Source organism: Hesperophylax consimilis, chromosome 16 (assembly GCF_061612785.1).
Source record: "Hesperophylax consimilis isolate HC1 chromosome 16, BYU_Hcon_1.0, whole genome shotgun sequence".
Taxonomy (NCBI): domain Eukaryota; kingdom Metazoa; phylum Arthropoda; class Insecta; order Trichoptera; family Limnephilidae; genus Hesperophylax; species Hesperophylax consimilis.
The window spans coordinates 33845520-33862948 of record NC_142851.1 but is presented as its reverse complement, the minus strand read 5'-3'; the positions used below and the strand labels follow the sequence as shown (position 1 = coordinate 33862948).

Sequence of the window (17429 nt, the reverse complement as noted above, 5' to 3'; positions counted from 1 at the left end):
ATTACGTTTCTGTATATTTTTATTTTTATGGTTTTCTTGGTTTGAAGGCTTATGAATATTTTTCGCAAGATTTTTCCCAACATTTGCAAAGAAGGAATTAAATATGTTTGCACATTGTTTAGGCTGTATATTGGCATCTATAATTTTTTTATCATGTTCAATGTACTTAATGTTTTGTGTTTTTTTTGTATTTTCTATGGCGAAATTAACAGTTTTCCACATTTGTTTATGGTTATTTTCTGAAGATAATATTTTATTTTTAAAATACTCTTCTTTACTTTTTTTAATACAAGATGTTAATTTATTTTTATATTTTTTATAGAAAATATATGCTTTTTCATCTTGGGGATTTTTTAAAGTTATTTTGTAAAGTTTTTCTTTATTTCTGATAGATATAATAAGTCCTTTGGTAATCCAAGGTTTTAAACATCTTAATTTTGATTTTATGTGTGTTGTTATCTCAGTTGTCGAATTTTTAATGTGTTGTGACATAATATTTTCGAAGTTAGTCGAACAAATTTACTTCGACTTCGTATATCACTGCCATATTTTGGAGAAATTGAAACATATTTTTTTCTCTTGTCATCATTACACAAGAAAAGAAGTTAACCCATCCAGCATTATAGGGTAATATATGACCGGGCGTCCATATTTTATTAAATAAAAATTCTATCATGCGGAAATACGTTTTTTGTGAGGTTAGAAAGAGAAATAATAATTCTTTCCAGTTTGCATCAATCAAATATTTTTACTAGATGCAATTAATAAAAAATAAAAAAAATTAAATTCAATTTAAAAATAGCCAACATGAAAAATTCATATTTCGCACCGCTATCTTAACAATCGGTTTAACTTTAAAAATATATTCTTATTTTTTATTTAAATCTAATTAGTAATGCAGTTACAGCTACAAAACGTGCGTGGTTCGTGAAAGCGAACAATTTAACACACGTTGCCTACAATGTCAGTTACGAAACGAAAATAAACTTTCAATCGCGCGAAATTAATTAAGACAATTAACAAATTAATTTGTTTTCCTGTGAAAATTCCTATAACATTGATCTATGTGGAAAAAGCAAAGCGGATATCAAATTATTATAAATGGCATTACATATTTATCAATTACATATAACCCTCACAGCCACCTAGAAACAGCATTAATAAAAATACAGTATTAAAAAAATGAACCTGTAAAAAACTAAGTTTTTTTTTACTCTCCTACACCTGTTTTAAACGTCTCTTTCAATGAGGATTGAATCTTCCAACACAGGAACTGGAGGCGACAACTCTACCAACCTTGCCAAATGCCGATCGGGTGGGACCGACATTTATTTCGTATATTAACTGGTGTAATTTCATCCGATTTCAGAGAAATTCGTGTATATCCGCGTGTATGCACGTGATTTTCACCAAAATTTGATAGAATACGTTGTCGTCGACAGCGAGTCTATCTGAAGAGTTTCAGCTCGATCGGATGTCGGGAAGTGGGTTAATTTCCACGTCCAAGATTTGCATCCCGAAAACAAAAGTAAAACTCAAATAGGTGAATTTAAAAATCGTAATAAAACAATAACACGCTCATTTTAGAATTCGTTATCGTGAAATCCGAGCATTACTAAGCTGCAGACAGGTTACAGATAAGAGAGTGTACGGAGTTTTGATGTATGGGCGCCATGCAACGATTCCAAGAATAGACTGCATTATCAACTATACATATCTACAACAGAGTCGTTAGCATTATTATGTATTAAGCCCTCTAAGCGTGTGAGATAAAGAATGTTGTTGAACTATGAGTTATTTTGCATATGATTTCTTTTACCGTATTATTGCGACAACTCCAACACGGAATCACAACTGTATAATATCGTTCGCCCTATACAGAATTCGGGTAATGATTATAAGGATAAAAAATTATTATAAGCAATTATAATTACTCGCCTGAAATATCAATACAAATTGAAAATATCTCCCGAGTAAAAATAAAATGCCGCCAACGGGAATTGAACCCGCACATTCTGATGTCCGGTCAGGTGCTCTAGACCACTGAGCTACGTCAGCTAAAGCCGATTTATGCTATGCATAAAATCTTGTCTTATAAGCATATCATATTAGTTTATCATTAAAAAATATGATTATAAGGATGTTATATTGTTAAGCAGGTCTTAATAGATTCATTTTAGCAAGCAGAACAAAAAATCTACTCTAGGCTCTAGCTAGTTCTGCTTCGACTTAAACAGGGTTTTCCAATAAGAGGTGTTATTTTGAATAGCCCACTATTTCGGTAGATGTTACTTTTGAAGCTGTCATTTTTTGACATTTGACAAGTTTAGTAGAAACTACGCCATTAATAAAAATGTAACGATACACGCTTCAACAACGCATTTCAATTATTAAAATTCATTTGAGTGAATCAAATGCAAATCGTCTTGAGTGATGAGGCCCATTTCCACCTCGGTGGCTTCGTCAACAAGCAAAATTGTCGCATCTGGGGCTCGGAAAACCCAAGAGTTATTGTTGAAAAGCCTCTCTATCCTCAACGTGTGACTGTTTGGTGCGGTTTAAGGTCCGGCGGAGTCATTGGACCTTACATTTTCGAAAATGAGGCTGGAGCAACAGTTACGGTGAATGGATTGCGCTATTGAGATATGATTACTGATTTTTTATGGCAGAAATTGGATGGTATTGATCTGGACAGCGTTTACTTTCAACCAGACGGCGCTACGTGCCACACAAGCAACGAAACCATTGATCTTTTACGATTGAATATCAAAATAACACCTCTTATTGGAAAACCCTGTTTTATTTTTGTGCCACTGATACCTATATATTATTATGTACGTACACTGAAGTATTTAAGTGCAATAAGGATTTTCTATCCCCTTATTTCTTGGTGTTTCAAGTAATGTTTCAGAATCTATCAATTTTTGGGTACTATTTTTCCATCTTGCATTGAAAAATATATTGTTTTTATGTTGTTATTCTTTAGATGTTTTTATAGTCAAAATAACTATGTTGATATTTTAGTGCATGCATAGTTCTGTCTAGTATTATGAAGGTGTCTAAGCAGCCATTTTATCTGAGAAGGCACCAAAACATGGATAGATAAATATTTTTTATTATTATTTTTACATTTTACACAGGAGGCCCCGGGGCAAATAATTTTCTTCAGGGCCTATGTCATCTTTAGGATGCTGTGTGAAGGGCTTTTTAAGAAAATGAAGGAGTGAAGGTTCTTTGAAGGTGAGATGTTTGGTAATAAGTTGGGTTTTCAAGCGATAGATGGCACCAGTCATAAAGCTTACTCCAGAGTCAGATGTCGCTAGAGTGTAGCAATTGCCTGTGGGATATTATTGACAGACAACAAGCTTCTAGAAACAGAGAATTACCAACCCTCGGGTAATGAATAGTGTAGCTAAATCCAGAACTATTTATTGTAACGTAAATAAACGCAATTATAGTAAAAGAACCTTTTACTTTTCACAAGAGTTTCCAACACTAAAACTGCAAGTAAATCAGAGATATAACAGAAGGAAAACAAGTATGAGGGGTGGATAGAGATCTTGGGGTCAGTGTGTCCATACGGAGAAAAACGAATATTGCTAATTTATTAAATTATTAAGCCGGTTAAATACGCCTTGAATTAACAGGTTTCCTGATAAACTTTTTGTAAATTACGACTAAATAAATAATTTGCCTTGATAAATATCATGACACATTGCGAAAGTATTAGGATTTTCGTGAACATGTGTTCTGACATCGTGATAATTTGATAATATATTCGTCATTCACAAAAGTTTATCAGGAAACCTGCTAATTCATAATTGAGTTTATTCTAGACGTTATGAAGAAGCAAAATGAAACATTATGGAAAGTAATTCAACTTGTATCATAAGTTGACTATTCATTCCAAACATGGCTTGAAAACAATAACCGTGATGAAAGATTGTACAGCTTAGAACTAGGGCTGCAACCTTTCAAAAACAATAGACCCGGAGATTTTGAAAAGTTTTTTTTTATTAAAATAAAACTTTTTTAGTATGAATTATTTAATTAAGGCAATTAAGGTCATGCTAAATTACCATTGGTAATGTTTTTTTTATAAATATAAATGACCTAGCTAGTGCTAAGCTGACTTGGACCAGCAAGACACTAAAAACTATATTTTTCATTCTGAAGGTATTTTTAAGCATCTTTTCTTGCTCAGGTTTCTTCAAAAACTTAAAAAATTCTTGGCAATTCATATTGTAATTAATTTTCACAATTAACTCTGCCTTCACCATGTCCACTGACAAGCAGTTTCGCTCGTCTGTCCACAAATTTCCCATTAAAGAAAAGAAGCGTTCAACAAAAGCATTGCTTATAGGGATTTAAAAAAAAATCCAATTATTTTTGGCAGTTCGGTGAACGCTGAGGTTACTTTGAATAACTGAACCCATCGTAAATCAACAGGCAATGTTGAATCACTAGATTGTACGAACTGAGGAAACTTGGTTTAATTTTCGGGTCTCGTCATAAAGATTATCTTCGTCGACATTTTTTCAAACCAAGTGATTCGACAGCTTCCACAGTATCTCCGTAACTCACTGCACTTGTTAGATCGAATTTGGAAAAGATTTTGAACACAGAATCCTCAAAATCATAATTTTTTCTGTATGTATTCAAGAGTTCTCCTGTAAACCTCATTGGCTTCTTTTTTTAATTGATCCTGATCAGAAGGCTTCAAAAACTTTATGTTTCTCATTATTTTGGCACCGTAAAATTCATCGTGCATTCACTCAGTCAGACAGTCACGATGGTCGTCTGTCGCTTCGTTGCCACCGCCTGGTCTGACCTGTAGATATCGATGTTAAACCCGTAGCCCGGATATGCACCATGCAAACCCGTAGACTCCGGGTCAAACCCGGAGAGGTGGCAGCCCTACTTAGAACGTGGATAGCATTATATTTGAATTAATAGGCACTACAATTATAATAGTCAGTACTGAAGTTTCCTATCGGTAACCGCTTGCAGCAAATAATCAGTGGGTTAGTATGCGACGCACGACGCTAAAAAAATTATCACATTGCGTCGTTTTACTAAGACATTTATGACAACGGTTGTGGGACTTGACTTGACAGACTTTGCAGCCAGCCATTTTAAAACGTGCATTTACAATATATTGACCACACCATATTGTGGACAGCGACTAACACAAGATCACGTAACTGATAATCCAGAATATGCGAAGAATGTAATAAATAAGTAAAAGAGTCAAAGTTGTGGCGTTACGGAGTACCTCAAAGAATTGACCTTGGTCCTATCTTGTTCTTGATGCGTTACAATGATTTGGATACGAAATTATAGTAACCTAAATAAATACTTTCAGCTCGCAACGACATTTTCATTGCGATCTATTGAATTTTTAAATGTCCATTTAACTGTAAAAGAAAAAGAAATCATGCTTTTGTTTGTTATGTTTTTCAATTGTTCGGAATAATCCATGTAGTGCGTAGTAACTACTAGTTTATTCATACACATCAGCATTAAATTACAGACAGGAAAACAAATAATAGACAATTCAGATAATATAATAAGATGAGGTAATGTAGGCATTTAAAACCGCGAATTAAATGCATATTGCAGATTGTTTCGTTGTAACCTTCATTTCCCTTTCTAATAACCGAAGGATATTTAACATAATATAACAGAGAGATAAGTCCCAAGTTACAAAGGAGTTCTCAGCGATAGATGACAGTACGTACAGTCGTAACATAACAGATCTAACAATCAATTGAGATAATACTTTCGGCTGTGAGAAACTCAATTCAGATCATAACAGATTTTCTTTTCTTCTTTAAGAGCACGAGATAACAATAACAAACGAAAATTAAGCTTGATAAGTCATGTCACAGTTGAACTTACCAGATGATGATGGATATCTTCTATAAGCAGCCATGATTTAGCTTTATAAATCACACTAACAGGAGAGTACGGAAAACTGGCGGTAAACTTGAAATTGAGGTTAAAGTCAACAATTTGCTAGGTGAACGGTGCGTATTGCAGATTTAGTCAACTGAAGAACTGAACTGACGTAGGGCACAGAGATAAGAGGCATGTTGATAAGCAGGGATGAGTAATGCACGCCCAGAGGCGAATAAGGAATTCCAGACAATTGTTTTAAAGGTTCACCTTTTAACTATATAATAGTATTTTTTTTAGAAATGTCGATTTTATAGTCAAAGGCATTTTCGATGTTTGCATTTTTCAAAGCCCACCAAAACGATCGATATCTGACGGGGTACGCGTGACGTCATTCGTACCTCGGTTTTGTCGGTTAACGGTAAGATCTATCCTACTCGGGTCGGTATAAAATCAACAAATCCCAATTTATATATTTAACAAGATTTAAAAAAAAAAGAAATCTTTTGAAATAATTTGTAAAGCACAGTAGTGACCACAGACATATGTATATTAATCGTATGTCTATGGTAGTGACCCATGTGCGAGTCTGCGCAGCGCAACTTTGCACAAAATTGTCCGCATTATTAAGGCTCCATAGTAAGCGTCTAAAGATGGTTTGAAAGGGAGATATAATTAGTATGTTAGAGGGAGCGCACTAATATTGACAAACGATAATATATTAAGCAAAAATGGTAAAATATTTATAAAAAAACACGACTCGTTTAAAATAGAGAAAAAATCCCTCGACAAATGATTAAGTTGCATTTAAAGATACACTGTGAATTTTTGCATACCTATAATACATGAAATAACGGAACAAAACGTGTTTTAAATAATTTTCGGAGCTTACTTTGCGATTTTTTTCTATCGAGGGAATTTCATACGATTAACGTTTCAGCATTATAAATGTACAAATTTTTATGTAACTTAAAAGCTTAAAAATTTGGAATGCGGGCTTAATACAAGCAACCGACCGGTCCGTTAAGTAGTTGTGCAAGTTCTGCCAGAACTCGCCGACCAATCACAGATCGTTTAAGTCTCTTATGGTTTTATCGTTTTTTATATGACGATTTGCTAATTCAACATTAACACACAACACAGGTGAACTCCTAGCGTGGAGGACAATATACTATACCATTGTTTAACAAATATATTAAAGAATAAATAAAAAAAATTTAAAAAAAATAAAAAAAATATATATATATAATAAAACTTATATATTCAGAATCGGCTTTTGTTGTTCTATAAGACTCTGAACTTCCTTATTTATCGATTGAAAAAAAACACGTCATATCACTTCGACATTGCGTGAAGGGCGATAAAGGATACAGCGAAACAGGCAGTGCAGTTTTGAAGAAAAGTTCTTCAAAACTGCAATATCTATTTTGCTGCTGTACAAGCTGTGAAGAGATCCAGCTGTTTTCCGAAAACACGCTGTCCAAAGTTATAATTTCCAGACACAATATGTTGCTGAGTAATATTTATCATAAATACACTTTTGATTACTCGAAACCCGTCAGTATACGGTGTCAGAAACTAGTGGTATAATCGGAAAACTAGTGAATCCATACCAAACATAAAACACAAAAACTTCTCGATTTTTAAACTTTTTCGGCAACAATTCTTCGCTTCGACGCATTTCAAAGTACAATAGATACAATTTTTTTTTTCAAATGTGACTTTAAAAAATTCCGACTCGATTACTCGTAAACGAAATCTCAATTACAAAAAGTTACATCACAAAAATGACTCCAAATGTGATGTAGATTCACTAGTTATCGATTAGACGACGAAACTGGACGAAAAAAAGCATAGTGCAAAACGCCCATATAAGTTTGGTCCTGTACCTGTAACTTTAAAACACCACGTGGTATCAAGATACTGATCGATCTATTTACCTATGTATTATGTATGCAGTGTTCACGTGTACATGTTAATAACACTCGAGCGACGGTAATCACACTTCACATTATCGAATAGTTCCTAATCTGAACTATATAGCGGAAATCTGTTACGCAGCTTCAGATAACACAACACTCGAATGCTTTCATATTTTGCATTCGTTCGATCATCCCCGCGTACCCAATTTCTACCGATTTATAACAAGTTTCTCGTTAACTCTTTAAGTTTTAAGTTTAAAAAAAAATGTATGTTATTTTTCAAGATAATATCTATACATGTGTGATGCCGAAACGTTAATTATATAAAATACCCTCGGTAGAAAAAAATCGCAAAGTAAGCTCTGAAAATTATTAAAAACACGTCTTGTTGTTATTCATGAAAAAATTATATAGTGGGCCTTAAATTATGAGAAGATTTTTCACAATTATTCTTATAATAATTGTTTTATTCTTATTATGGGATTCCACTTGGAATCCACGGATAATCTCCCAAGATTCAAAGTTTTTACAAAAATATTTATACACTGATATAGGAATCCAATGTACCTAAATCCGAGAATACTGATTGAATGTTCCACTTTACAACGAATACCAATTTGCTAAAGGTGAGTTCTGGCATCGTGTTCTGTTTGGAATTATCAGGCCGACACAACTCTTTCTGACTATAATAAGTTTATATGTTTATTTAACGCCCAGAGGGCTTTTACATGTAGGTGGTACAATTTGGATGATAGAATTTTGAAACATAAGAAAGAAATAGTTAAAATAAAATTACATTAAAAAATACATACAAGAAAAAGAACAAGAACATTAATAAAGTACAGCGATTTGACTGGTTTACAAAAATACAACTTCTACTTAGGAATAGTGTTGAATAAATGTGAATAAATTTTTAACCTAAAACCTAAAATTTTAAAACCTAAGTATAATATATATATTTATAGAAAGTAGAGAAAAGTCGAGTAACGCGGGGTACACGTCAGCTAGTTAATTATAAAGTGACAAAGAATTTCTTTTGTCAGATGATTATTTATAAAGTGTCTTTTGTCACATGATTATTTATATTTCAAATTCTATAAATGCGTCAAATAATATAAGACTGTCTAAATTTTTGGGTGGTAATTATAATATATATATATAAGTATAGTATAATATGACAGTTTTATAGTGATGCAATTAAAAACACTTTCCAAGAATGTATAATTAGTGCCGGCAATGATTTCTTAGAAATGAAACTTTCAATTATTGATTCTTGATAGTGACTACTGACCACTCAAGAATTTGAAAAACCAGTTTATAATATTATGGAGCCAACATTAATTACTGTACATACATATTACCTAAATCAAAACCTAGTTCATCATCTTAAACAAGATTTGACGACAAAGCTAAACACAAAACAAATAATTTTCTGTGTCTTTAATATTATTTATTAAAGTCGCTGGTATAGTTGTACGGTGAGTAGGGGCGTATACTGCTCGGGTTAAAATATTTACTCATAATAATATTAATGCAAGATTTTTTTAGACAGGCAACACTTTGTTCCAATCCTCAAAAACACAGTCATTTTTGCATTTTGCGTTCAGTTGCTAAGTTCACATTTCTTCAGATGACATTTACGATGTAATTAGGGTTGCCAGACGTCCTTTATTTTAAAGGACGTCCTCTATTTCAGACCCAAAAATTGATCTTGTCCTCTAATTTAAAATCTTCAATAGAGGACAATACTTTGTCGTTTAGTTTGGAAAAAATAAATGAATCAGCGTGATTTCGCGCGATGTGCTGCGAGGCGGCGGGCGGCGACGCGGCGCGGGCGGCTGAGTCGAAATGCAAAACACGGTCGGGCAAATATTGCTCGGCGCCTATTTCCTCAGCTAGGTGAGGTGACGCGTGACGTTAGAGAGCGTGTTATTTCGTCTGTACGCAAGTAAATCGAATTGAAGATGCCTTTTTTGGAATGGCAGTCCAGCAAATTCTTCAAAAATTGTCTACTTCTCAGGCTGAAAAATACACTACTATATTTTTGGAGTGGTATCAAAATGTACAGACATATATAGAATCGCGATTCGATTTCTCAGAAAACAGTAATATCCATTGTTTGCAGCCGCTGACACTGACGAAAGAAACTAAGTTCCAGGATTTGTGCATCATGGTATCAAAACTACAGATACCTAATATTAACCTTGATACATTGTATGAAGACTTCAGTATATTAAAGCCTCTCCTGACGAAAATTATAGACGATAAGAAAATGTTCTTGAAATTTGGATGCAGATTCTCAAATCTACGGATGAATACAGGAATCTGCTAAAAATAATGCAATACGTATTTTCCGTCCCCGTTTCTAATGCCCAGGCCGAAAGGATTTTTCCTTGTGTACGAATACGTGGACCAAAACCGAAATAAGTTAAATATTGATACATTAAAAGCCAAAAGTAATACCAAGTATTAACTTTATATATTACTTTAAATGCAAAATGACTAATTAAGGTCGTACTACTTACTTGGCTTCGATTAACATTGTTTTTAATTAATAAATGTAACTACTGATACCATTACAGCATTTTATTAAAAAAATATTGATGTCCTTTATTTTCATCCTATGTCCTTTATTTAATCGTATGAAATCCTCTAATTCAGAAAACGGGATCTGGCAACCCTAGATGTAATTGACCCGGTCTGCTTTGAATTGCTCCGAAATTTTGCCAATTTGATTATGCGTTCCGTATTTGCTTTGGTAAATCGATATTTCGATTTAAAATATACCTCTGATAGTGTTACCAATGACAAATAATTGAAAGTAAACAATAATTTATTTATTATTTTGAACGTCGAGTGTGTACAATTTCACAAGAAGTATCAAAATTCTGCTTTAAATTGTGGGAGGAGGGGATGGGGGTGATTTTTGAAATCTAACAACCTTCCTCTTGTTTTGAAGTTCAAGTGTGCAAAATTTCATCAATCTCTGAATAAAACTGTCGATTTGTGCCGCCGCCAGACACTGATCTTTATATATTCGTTCAGCAACAAAATGTATCGTGAAATTGGCAGAAGATATGTTGCGTCGCATTATAATAAAATGATCAGGTATCTGCACTAATTATTCACTTAATGACGGTAATTAGAGCGGACCACTTTGGCAATGCAGAGTGCCAATTAGCCTGAAGGGGCAAACATGACAATATAGAAAGATCAATACATTTGAATCTAATCATTATACGGTCTGCGTACGCAAGAAATACCACGAATGATTTATCCGTAAATTCTAACGGGTAGTTAGGAAAACTTATAAAGTTTCTAGTGAATAAAGTTAGTTTATCAAGTAATACAAATAAAGAAATGAGACTGGTAGCGTAGCATTAGATCTGGTAGCTTCCCGTTTGAGGGAGAGAAGCATGGCAACATTTGAAGCGCTTTCAATGCAAGTTTGAACTTGCTAGATTCCCTTGCTGGTTGTTTCGTCAACCGGTTATTCTAGTGCGTTCCGAAAACCTAAACTTTAATATAACCCCCCCCCCCCCTCCAAACATTTTATCAGTGTTATTATTGTGTTATGTTTGATTTAGTGTAATTACACGAAGAAAACTTACCGATATAAAATATTGCTGATTTATTAAGAATCTCTTTCGGTTAAAAACGGGAATACAGACCCTTAACGAATGAATTGACAGGTTTCCTGTTAAACTTTAAGTAAAATAGGAATTTATTATCACGATGTCCGAACACGTGTTGCATGAACAAGTGTTCCGATATATGTATTAGTAATGTACTAAAAGTTTATGAGGAAACAGCCTGCAATCCCGTTATAAACCTAATAATTTTAAGTGATTTTTAATAAATCAGCAATATTCAGTAGCTATGAAAAATTTCTGTACCTTTTGTTTTTATCCAGACCTAAACATTATGATCGATTATATTATGTATTCTGTATGGATTGTCCCAATAATGTAGGCATGTAATTATAATCATGGAGTTATTAAAATATGTGTCCGTGGGTGGCGTATTTTAAAGGAATGTAAAGGTCTGTTGAAGATTTGGTTATATGTATATTATTTTTGTTTGTGACTGTAAAGGAATATGGAGATTGGATTTGAAGATTTGAAAAAAATGGATTATTAACGTATTTCAGTTGTTCCGATCGCCAACATTGATTGAGTGGGTACAAATACATGGCTGGATCGATATAGGCAAGTCAATGTCCTTTCCTTTCTAAGTAGGTTAACTTCTATCGTGTGAACCATTGATGTATTATAATAATTTAGTCTATGGTCTGAACCGATTTGTACCATAAAAAACAACGTATTTTAACCTGCATTGTAACCATTAAAAGTAACAATAGGTGGTAGATTTTTTTTCTTCATTTTAGTGGTTTCCCCATGCCTAAAAATTAAACATTATTATTTTTGTAAAATATTGCAAAGAAAAGCACACTGAAAATGTCTTAATTAATTTACTTTCTTCAGTGCATTTATTTGGTTTTCACATTTTTTTTCGGGAATGATTGGATGCAAATTTTATAAGCAGAAATTAACCCACTTCCCGACATTCGATCTAGCTGAAACTAGGCAGATAGACTCGATGTCGATGACAATGCATTTCTTCAAATTTTGGTGGCAATCATGTACACACGCGCGTACATGTACGCATTTCTCTGAAATCGGATAACATTACAGCATGTCGGTCCTACCCGATCGGCATTTGGCGAGGTTAGTAGAGTTGTACACTCCAGTTCCTGGGTAGGAAGATTCGATACTCAGTTAAACCAAAAAAATCAACTTTTTAAGACATTTAAAAATATATGTATTTTAGTTAAAACTTTGTTTTTTACGTAAATATCGCATATGAGTCCCAACTGCTCCTGATTGTCCAGAGCCAGTGGGACTAAAGCATCACCAGTCGTGGTATGTTGTGAGGCTGAAGAAAGAGGGGAAGAGAAGGAGATTGGAAAGAGAAAGGTTGGGAAGTACCTACCTGGCTATTCGGATCTGGACACCGAACATGGCTAGTCATTTGAAGCAACGCTTCGATTCTACATGGTTTCTTTCACCGGGTCGATAATGAGAGTATCTGTAGTATAGATATTAATAATCTTGACACGTAAAATCATATTTAAAAGGGTCTGCTCTTTTTCAATTTTCAAGAAAACGTTATTTACTAACTAATTAGATTTACTAACATAATATCCAGTGATTTTTCACAAATATAAATAATAAAGAGTATTTCTTAGAATCTACCGACACATTACATAATCTTATCATTATTACTTATTACGTTACAAAAAAGTTTTTGTTGTTATCTTTGCCTATTTTCTTAAATTCAAAATCTATAGAAACAGGTATACCACTCAATTAAAAAGTGTAAAAAATGAATACTACAGAACTAAAATAGAGGAAGAAAGGGGAGATCAGAAGAAAATGTGGAAAACAATAAAATCGTTACTGAAAAATGAAAATAACAGTATTGCATATGAAGACATAATATTCCCCCCTGGAACAGATGGGTTAAATATAGCCAATAAATTCAACAATTATTTTATAAAAAGTATTGAAAATATTAACGAGAGTATTCCGAAAATTGTTTATAATGTTCATGATGAAATTGAAGAAAGAAATATAGAATTGGAAATTAAAAAAATAACAAAGGAGGAATTAAAAGTTATTCTGAAACAAATGAAATCAAAACCCAGTCCTGATGGAATAACAATACAATTAATAATTCAATCATTACCAATCATTGAGAATTACTTACTTAATTTTATAAATGAATCTATCAACTTAGGAAAGTGCCCTCAATCATGGAAAATATCAAGAGTCATCCCAATACCGAAAATACAAAATACAAAAAATGTGAAGAATATAGACCAGTGAACACGCTCCCTAAGTATGAACAAATACTTGAACATATAATAAAAAAACAACTTGTTGATTTTATAGAAAAATGGAATATATTATGTGAAGAACAGTGTGGATTTAGAAATAACCAATCTTGTGAAATGGCTCTCAATCTAGTTCTGGAGGACTGGAAACAAGACTCAGATAAAAATAAATATGTGATCGCGGTTTTCCTGGACTTTCAGAGAGCTTTTGAAACGATAGATAGAGATATAATTATTAAAAAACTATCTAAAAATGGAATAAAAGGAAAGGCGTTGAAATGGTTCAAGGATTATTTAAGTAATAGATATCAAACCACAATAGTGGGTGAGATAATATCCGAACCAGTAAAGATTACATTGGGAGTACCACAAGGGTCGGTTCTCGGACCTATTCTTTTTATAATGTACATTAATGATATGGTAAAAGTATTGAAACATTGTAAAATAAGATTATTTGCAGACGACGCACTGATTTATATAACAGGAGAAGATTATGAACTCATAATGAACCATCTAAATGAAGACCTACATAATATATCAATATGGCTGAAGAAAAATAAACTTAAATTGAATGTAAACAAAACAAAATTCATGAACATTGGAAAACGAGTAACGCAAACAAAAAAAGACATATTGATAGACGGTGAAGTATTGAAAGAAGTATTTGAAATGAAATATTTGAGGGTAATAATTGATTCCAAATTAACTTTTGCTCAAAATACAAAACAAATTATTAAAAAGATTGCCAAAAAAATCTCACTGTTGGGAAGAATAAGAAGATTCCTTAACACAGTTTCCAGTAAAAATGTGTACAACGCAATTATTGTACCACACATAAATTACTGTAGCAGCATTCTATTCTTATCCAACGACGGTTTAATGAAACAAATGACAATTCTACAAAATAGAGCAATGAGAATCATATTGAAGAAAAATAGATACACAAAAATTAAGAACATGTTGAAGGAGTTAAATATCTTGTCATTTAAACAAATTATTTACTTTAATACCATATTTTTAATCTACAAGATAATCAATGGCCATACGTCTAGTGAATTCCTAAGAAAAATTGATAAACTGCAGAACAAACACACACATGAGACAAGGAAAAGAAATGAATTGAGACTCCCCTTCAGGAAAAAAACACAGAGTCAAAAGTCATTGATGTACGGAGCGTTGAAGATATTTGGAGAGCTACCAGAAGAAATAAAATCAGAAGAAAACATAAAAACATTTAAAATTAAATTAAGAAAATATGTGATTGATTTATTTTAAATATGTTACCATAATTATATGTATATGTATATAAGGATTGTATTAGGACATAGATAACTATGTACCTACTTAAAATACCACAATAAACAATAAACAAATTTACCTGAGTGGTTCGAGATTAGATAAGCGTTGATTTAAGCATATTTGTAGTTTTTTTATAGTTATTGATATCGATAACCAGTCTAACTATGGCTACTGGATAAATGCATAGAATATAGAAGAACAAATATTAGATGCTTTTTTCTTAACTTGCTAATAATTTTAATGAAGAAAAAATTATTAGTATTCGAAGAACCCATAAAGAACCAAGAACCTCAATTTATTAAATTGAATACGGAACAAAAATAACCACAAATCTCAATGTATTGATTTCAACTGAAAACAAATAACACAAATATCAATACATAAATTTAAATTGAGAACAAGTAAAATAGCTACGAATTTCAATATATGAACGTGATTTGAGAACAAATAACATTAAAATAACAACGAATATCAATGAATTAAATTGAATTGAGAACAAATCACAATAAAATAACCATGAATCTCAACATATTAATTTGATTAGAGAATAAATAACATTAAAATAACATCGAATATCAATGAATTAAATTGAATTGAGAACAAATCACAATAAAATAACCACGAATCTCAATATATTTACTTAATTTGAGAACACATAACATTAAAATATCCACGAATCTCAACATATTAATTTGATTAGAGAACAAATAACATTAGAATAACAACGAATATCAATGAATTAAATTGAATTGAGAATAAATCACAATAAAAAAACCTCGAATCTCAATATATTTACTTAAGTTGAGAACACATAACAAAAATAACCACGATCATCATATTAATTTGAATAAAGAACAGAAGGTAAAAATTAAATACTTAACTAATTTGAATCGAGACTAATTAGTGTTCAAATAAGCACGATCACCAATGTATAAATTCAAAATAATTATAGTTTAGGTTTACGTAGAAGTGCGTGTTTAATTTGTTCGCGTGGCAAGGTGGATATCGATTGGCCGCTAAATTTTCTCTGTAGAAGATTCCACTCCCACTTGAAATTGAGTTCATAAAAATTTTAATGTAACAGAATGGGATATTCTCAATTTTATCAGATATCTCAAAAATCCGGTATTATCATTTTATCGTAATCTGAGTTTTCCGGTGTTTCCCAACTGTCTCGTAGCATATTTTTATACAATCTAAAGAAAAACGCGTGTCAACATTATTTCATATAGGTATTTCATAATATTCGACGTGTCATTAGTTGTCCCACTGGAAAATACGGAAAAGCTCTAGAACTTTCCACTGGGATCGACGTAATGTTCCACGCGGAAAATAGATTAAAAAAAAAAAACAATATTAAAAATAGGCAGGTACTTACAATATCCGACTGAATTCTCACTCAAAACTGAATATTTTACAAACAAATCACAATAAATTAATGTTTATAGAAAAATTGTGACAGATAAACACTGCGAGATGTAAAATTTGCCGGCATAAATAAACATAACTTGTACGCGTTAAAATGCGTTTGTTACCAAGGAGGAAACCGCAAATTATTGGGTACCTACCTATTCGCTTCAAATTATCTGGACATTTGTGCAAATTCGACATTAATTGACCATCATTCAAGTTTATTTATAGCAATTCGTGATTTGTATGAATTCACAAAAAACATTGAAGTCATGGAGTTATTCCTCAGAGTGATTTTTCGCCACTTGAATAAGTTATTGGTTGTCAAAAAGACACGAAACATCGGCGGCAGTCGGCACGCTACATCGCGTTTTCTCTTGCTGAGAACTTCTTCGCTTCAATAGCCCTCCCTCAACACGTAAAGTATCGATCGACCCTCTCGCAAAACACGAAAACACGCCACAACGAAAAAAAAACAATTTTTACACGAACTTATTTTGCATACAAAATGATATATTACAAGTCTCCAAACTATGTAGTGAGACGCGTCGAACAAACGACAAGCTGTGTACATAATAGGAATGAGTAGTTTTTAATGAATTTATTACAATATTGGCGATTTACCTGTTCGCTTTGAAATAGAGCGGCTTTGTCTGCTAGAAGTGCTGTCACCGTCTCCTTCTTCAACGTCCATATCAAATGAAAACGGAAACCTCTCCGTTGAACCAACGTAAGGTTGGGACATTATCTGTTAAATCACCGTCAATATGTTGACATACAAATCAATTAAAAATCACTTTCGCGCGAGAGAGTCAAAAGCGAACAGCGAACCTCTTTGTTTGACTTGCGGCGAACAGCTGATAGTTTGACAGAAACTGAACCCAGTGTTTTGTTCTTGTTCTACGCCGTGTTGGGTTGGCAACAGTGTGAGAAACATGGCGGCAAAAATGGGACACCATAAACGGAATAATGAATGAATAAAAGATAATCACTTATTGTAATCC

At 32.7% G+C, this 17429-nt stretch overlaps 1 protein-coding gene across 1 annotated transcript in view; it reads right to left on the bottom strand.

Annotated features, from left to right (window-relative positions):
• AMPdeam (AMP deaminase) overlaps positions 1–17429 on the bottom strand; it is a 118402-nt gene extending 100973 nt beyond the window's left edge. Inside the window, exon 1 of the mRNA XM_089641195.1 lies at positions 17050–17429. Coding sequence (XP_089497321.1) covers positions 17050–17170 — 121 coding nt within the window. The 5' untranslated portion in view covers positions 17171–17429. The remainder of the gene's footprint in view (positions 1–17049) is intronic.